At 51.1% G+C, this 6,136-nt stretch overlaps 1 protein-coding gene across 1 annotated transcript; it reads right to left on the minus strand.

Moving 5' to 3' along the window:
• Positions 1-354: 354 nt before the first annotated feature.
• On the minus strand, positions 355-2,892 carry Fut4 (fucosyltransferase 4). The gene has a single exon (XM_045146088.1). The coding sequence runs from the start codon at positions 2,890-2,892 to the stop codon at positions 1,345-1,347; it is 1,548 nt and encodes a 515-aa protein (XP_045002023.1). The 3' UTR covers positions 355-1,344.
• Positions 2,893-6,136: the final 3,244 nt, after the last annotated feature.

Here is a 6,136-nt window from a genome sequence, read left to right on the forward strand (position 1 = left end):
AGGAGGACCTGCCTCATACCTCTTTGTACTTGCCCAGGGAGTGGGGATGCAAGTCAGTGTTTGGCACAGAGTTGGCACTCAGTAACACAGTGTCATCTGTTAGATATGCTGCTCAATGGACAACCTGGAAAGCTAGTGTATTTTCAAGACTGGCCCCACAGCCCAGGCTCAAAGGCATCACAAACAGGAGGATTTGCTGTGTTATGCTGCAGACCAGGAAGGGAACCTTCAGGTTTAGCCTTTAGCAAAAAAAAAAAAAAAAAAAAAAAAAAAAAAAAAAATCACTGTAGGCACTACTTTAGTTCCATTTAACTAAGAATCAACAGAATCAAAACCTGCCTTTAACAGACACCATGAGATTTGTAATTTGTTTACTTCATGAGTCCATGGTTCAGTGAAATCCCTTTCACTGTTTCTCACAGGCAACACCAGAGCCTAATTTCAGGTCCATCAGAGACATGAAATAAATAATGCTGTGAAAGGTGGCATTGTGACTTCCTTCTCTTCTGTTTGTAAACACTGGTTTGTTGGAAGAGGGGAGAACATTGTGCTTTTTTTTTTTTTTTTCACATCTGTTAACTTTAAGGTTTCTTTAAATCCAGGTTATAGGAAAACATAAAGACAGAAGAAAAAAGAATTAGGAGATGGCTATTCACATTGTAAAGGGACTCTCCGTAGGGTTCTGTTGAATACTGAACTCCTTTAGGGCCCTGAATTTGGATCTAATTTAAATGCAGCTTTTCAGGAATAAGTTTCTCTGGTGAGGTAAGGTACACCCATATATTCGGATTAACTTTCCTCCAAAGACAATAAGGCCTCTTGTTTATTCCATTCACAGAGCTAGGGAACAAACAGAGCTTGTTAAGGAAGTCAATGGCTTCTTGAACCACTCTCCTCACCTTTCCCAGTATCAGAGACTTTGAGGAATCAAGAATTAAGAATTGCTGTGGGCTTCCTTATCCTTCCACTATCTCACACCCACAGTCTCTGCTCCTTGCTGGTCTAGGCAAATGTGAGTCAATGAACAGTGTGCATGAGTTCTGTAGACCACACAAGCCCAGATATGGCTTGTGACAGATGAGGAAATTCAAAGCCACTTCTTCACATGGGTGCCAACTAAGGAAGGAGCCCCGTGTTCGTCCCAACACTGATGCCCATCAACAGTAGAAAGAATCCAACCACTAGTTGTGCAGAAACCTTGAGTGACAGGTAACTTTCCTGACCCATCCTTGTGCTAAATAGTAAATCACCATTTCCCCATAATACAAAATGGGTGCCTGGGAAAATTTTGCCAATATGATGCACTGTAAAAGTTCAAACCGGTCAATTCTGAGCAGGGTGGCTTCACCGCTCAAACCAGCTCGCCAAGTTGCGGATGCTCTTGGGCCGGTCCCCCGCTGTCTGCACCGCCTGGCAGGCCCGGCACCAAGGCTCATCCCAGAAGGAGGTGATGTGCACGGCGTAGCTGCGGCGCCAGTGGAAGTAGCGGCGGTAGACGGCCAGGTTGCGGTCGAGGAAGAGCAGGTGGGCGGCCAGGGCGGAGGCACTGGGGAAGTCGTTCACGTGGATGAAGGCGCCACGCGGCACAAAGCGCTCATAGTTGGCACGGTCGGGGCCTAGCACCACCGGTACGGCCCCGGCCAGCAAGGCATTGCGCCAGAGCTTCTCGGTGATGTAATCCAGGTGCTGCGAGTTCTCGAAGGCCAGGTAAAACTTGTAGCGGGCCACGGTGTGCAGCAGCCCGCTGCTGGGCACCGGCCTGCCGGGCCCGGCTCTGCCGAACACGTCCACGGACACGTGCCGGCTCAGCTGGTGGTAGTAGCGGACCCGCGCCTGGCGCTCGTCCCAGTGGCTCACCACCCAGGCCACCAGCCCTCGCTTGCGGGCCAGCGGGGGCATCGGGCCTGGGGGCTGGTCCCCCGGGTGGCTCCGGGGGTAAAGGAAGCCGTAGGGCACGAAGACGTCCGAGTCGGCCCGGTAGGAGAGCGTCCAGTTGAAGAGGTTGCTGGCCAGGCCGCGGAGCCCCGGGGAATGGGAGGGCGACTCGAAGTTCATCCACACCCAGCGCTGGCCCGGGGGTCTGGGGCCCGAGGTCCCCAGCGCCGCGGCCGCCGCTCTCTCCGGGTCGTGGAAGACGCGCCACCCCAGCGCCTCGGGCGCGCGCGGGGGGTCGCCCCAGGGCGGGGGCCAGTCCGGGGGGCCCCTCACCAGGTCGCGGTGATGGAACAGCACGGCCTGGGCTTCTCCGTAGGCCGCGCGGTCGGTGAGGAGGCGACAGCCGCTGATGTTGAAGCGCAGCCAGCAATCGGGGGGCGGCTTGCTGTGGTCGCCGCGCCCCCCGAAGGGCTCCCACCACAGCAGCACTCCCACCGGTGGCGGCGGGGCCCGGGACGCCCAGGGCGGCGGCGGCAGCGGCAGCTGTCCCCAGCAGGCGTAAGCGGTCAGCGCGGTGCACAGCAGCCCCGCGGCCGCCGCCGCCGAGGCGCTCCGGGGCAGCCCCCAGCCTCCGCGCCGCGCGCGCCGCCGGCTCCCCGGCTCCCCCATGCAGGGCGCGGCAGCCGCAGCTCGCCACGCGTCGGCCGGTCGCGAAGGGCGGCACCGGCTCTCATACTGCCCGGGCGGCTCCAGGGCTCTCGGCCGCTCGCCGCGGGCCGGAGAACCGGAGGGGGCGGGCCCGGCATCCACAAGCCCACGGCCCCCGCGGCGCTCCTCCCTGGCCCTAGGCGAGGTGAGCTGGGCGGGCAGCCTGGCCGGGCACCGCCCCGTCCCTCCCTGCCACCGCGCCCCCAGCCCCGCGGGCCTGGCCCCGGGCTTTTCCTGGTGCGCCTGCGCCCGCTCTCCTCGCCTTCCCGGGCCCTGGGGCTCCCCGGCTGCGCCCCACTGGCGCCTCATCTGGGGGTCCAGGACTTCTCTGCAGCCGTGCCCTCGGTGGCCTAAGTCCTAGCTTTCCAGAGTCGGCCGGCGTTCCGGGCCTGGGCCCCGGGTCTCCACGGGACTCCGGGGCAGAATCCGTCTCTTTCCGCCAGCACGGTCCGGCACCCAGCCTGAGAGGGCCAGGCTGGACGGGAGGGAGCCCTGCGGCGGCAGCTGGAACTGGGCCCGGGCATTGTGGCCTGCAAACCGGCCAGCGGTGGAGTCAGCCCCTCCTACGTCCCGGCCCACGGAAGTTATGCTTGTGGGAAACGAAGTTTTCAGTGTGACTAATCCTGAGACCATTCGCTGTGCCTTTATCGCCAGCATAGTACAGCGTTTTCAGAGCGAAGGGAACATATTCTGTCCTTCCTACCCTAGTATGTTTTTGTTTATGTTTTTCCAAGGTAGGGTCTCGCTGGTGCACAGGCTAACGTAGAATTCACTATGTAGTCTCAGGCTGGCCTCAAACTCACGAAGATCCTCACACTTCAGCCTTCCGGCCTCCCGAGTGCTGGCTGGAGTTACAGGCGTGCACTATCACACCCACATCCCGATTTTTTTTTTTTTTTTAATGTAGGCTGACAGCATTCCTTGCACTGAGATGCTGAGAACTTGCAAGCCTCAGATAAAATATGACTCCTGAGGCACCTGTTCAGAGCAACATACTGCCAGTTTGCTGAGGTGAATGAATGGAGGGCACTATTAACTTTACCAAGCAATTTCTGCAATCAGGAAGGGCATGCAAAATATTTGGCACCCTAAAATCATGACTCATAAAGATTTCTGCACCGAAATCCAGATAAACTTTACCCAAGTAAAGACAGCCACACAGCCTCTGCAGGTTTACCCAAGAAGCTATACTATAATCAGACATCCACACCTAAGGCCATTTAAGAAGCCTTTTGCCCTAAGGCTAGATTTTAGATTCCTGGACTTCGTTCAGCTGTCAGTCAGTGGAATTCTAAATGGGTCCTGGACAGGGTTGCCTGTTTGAGGAGAGAATTTTGAGAATTTTTTTTTCTTCCTGGATCCAGGCTGCGCACCCACCATTTGTGTGATTAATAGTCTGTAGGATATCAGGGGAGAAGCAGCTGAGAGGAGGGCCGTCCTGAAACGTGCTTCTTATACTATTGATACAGAAGATAAAGTTGGGTTTGTCTCCATTGACTTGTTTTATGTTTCAATTTCTGACTGACATATAAAAACTACATTTTTATGGAGTGCTATGTGATGTTTCAATACATACATAAATATGTATAATGTTCATAGTAGAGCAAATATACCTATCGTTTCAAACATAGTTTATGATGAAAACATTCAAAATCCTTTATTTTGGCTCTAATATATAAATATATGATAGTTTATAAAGTATTATGTATAGTATATTATCAGCCACCTGAATTTCTTTTTTTTTTTTAATTTATTTATTTGAGAGTGACAGACATAGAGAGAAAGACACATAGAGGGAAAGAGAGCGAATGGGCGCGCCAGGGCTTCCAGCCACTGCAAACGAACTCCAGACGCGTGCGCCCCCTTGTGCATCTGGCTAACGTGGGACCTGGGGAACCGAGCCTCGAACCGGGGTCCTTAGGCTTCACAGGCAAGCGCTTAACCGCTAAGCCATCTCTCCAGCCCCTGAATTTCTTATTAAGAACTTATCAAGTCCTAAGTGGTGTATAAAGTCTTAAGAATGGCTTAGGTTTCATGTATATCCACTTCCATTTTTTTCCTACTATGGTTCAGGATCATAAATGGCCACTACTTAGTCTTATCTTGTTATGTAGCAGGGAGATGCTGAGCAGGAAGGTGTGGGTGGATTGGTGGAAACCTGTTTTGGATTCTGCCACAAGCTACTAATTGAATGAAGATCCCCCTATGTAGTGATTAATTCACTGGCAATGGATGATTATTGGAAAGAGACAAGGGTGGGAGAAAGGAAAATGCATTCTGATATGGTATGAAAGCCAGCTGTTCTCAGTTTTCAGTTAACAAATTGGGGAAGTGAAACACAAACACTGGGAAGAAGGCAGCTGAAATAATAAGGAATGGTTAACACGAGGCAGGAAGGGGGCTAAGATGTTTAACAGGAGCAAATGGCCAGCAGGGAAACCGTTAAGTAGTAGGTTAGGAATTATTGTGTAGAATTGGGCTGAGATGGAATTCTAACATGAAGGTTGTAGAGAGTTTCTTGAAAGCAAGAAAGTAGTACAGGGTTTGAGGAGATGGCTCCACACCTAAAGGTACTTGCTTACAAAGCTTAGGAAACTATTTCACCTCATTTTTACTCCATGAGATTTATTTGCAGTTGGTTCTACCTTGTAGCTTCGGAGAAGGGTTTCAAATCCCCAGTAGTGGTAAGAAACCCTGCTGTGCCTATAAACACGCGCGCGCGCACACACACACACACACAAATAAATTTGCAGTAGAATGAGGTTTATATTTCAAAGTGAATTTTGATTTTTGTCATGGACATAGATGCTTCTGACAAGCAGACCACCATTGTTAATGTAGGTACTGATGATTAAGGGAGCATTTGGCTAAGGAAATTATGCTACATGCCTCAGATGTACTTTCATGTATGTGTACTATATGTAACTTATTGTGTTATCAGTAAAGGGTATGTTGGATAAAACCAAGGTACAGACTTCAGTTGGAAAACTCCTGCTATAAATCAGATGTGAAATGAAGAACTCCAAAACAGCAGCTTTGAGGATAAAGAATAGAATTAAAGTAGGTTAGGTTCAGAGATATTTTGGAAGCCAGTACCTCCCCCTTAGAAACCTTTGTGGATACTTAAACACACACATCCAAGGTAAGTTGCATGGCATGGCCCTCCTGGGTGTGCCCATGTGAACATCCTCTAGAATATCATGGGATGGTGATTGGAATTATTTTCTTCACAACTCTATCCATAGCACCAAACCAAACCATGTAGTACTAGTCATCATTTTAGTGTGTACTCACTGGATGAATGTATGTGTGCTCTTAATGCATTACTGCAATTACCCAGCAGCATCTCTGCTCCACACTAGAAAGTTGGTGGGGATCAAGAGAACTTGACTATGTCAATGGCTTTCTGTGACCTTAAGAAATCCCTACAAGCTTTCAGTGAAAAAATAGTAGGCTTGTGTGGTGGTTTGACTCACGTGTCCCCCATAAACTTAGGTGTTCTAAATGCTAGGTTCCCAGCTGATGGAAATTTGGGAAATAATGCCTCCTGGAG

The sequence above is a fragment of the Jaculus jaculus genome, chromosome 3 (genome assembly GCF_020740685.1).
Source record: "Jaculus jaculus isolate mJacJac1 chromosome 3, mJacJac1.mat.Y.cur, whole genome shotgun sequence".
In the NCBI taxonomy this organism is placed as follows: Eukaryota; Metazoa; Chordata; class Mammalia; order Rodentia; family Dipodidae; genus Jaculus; species Jaculus jaculus.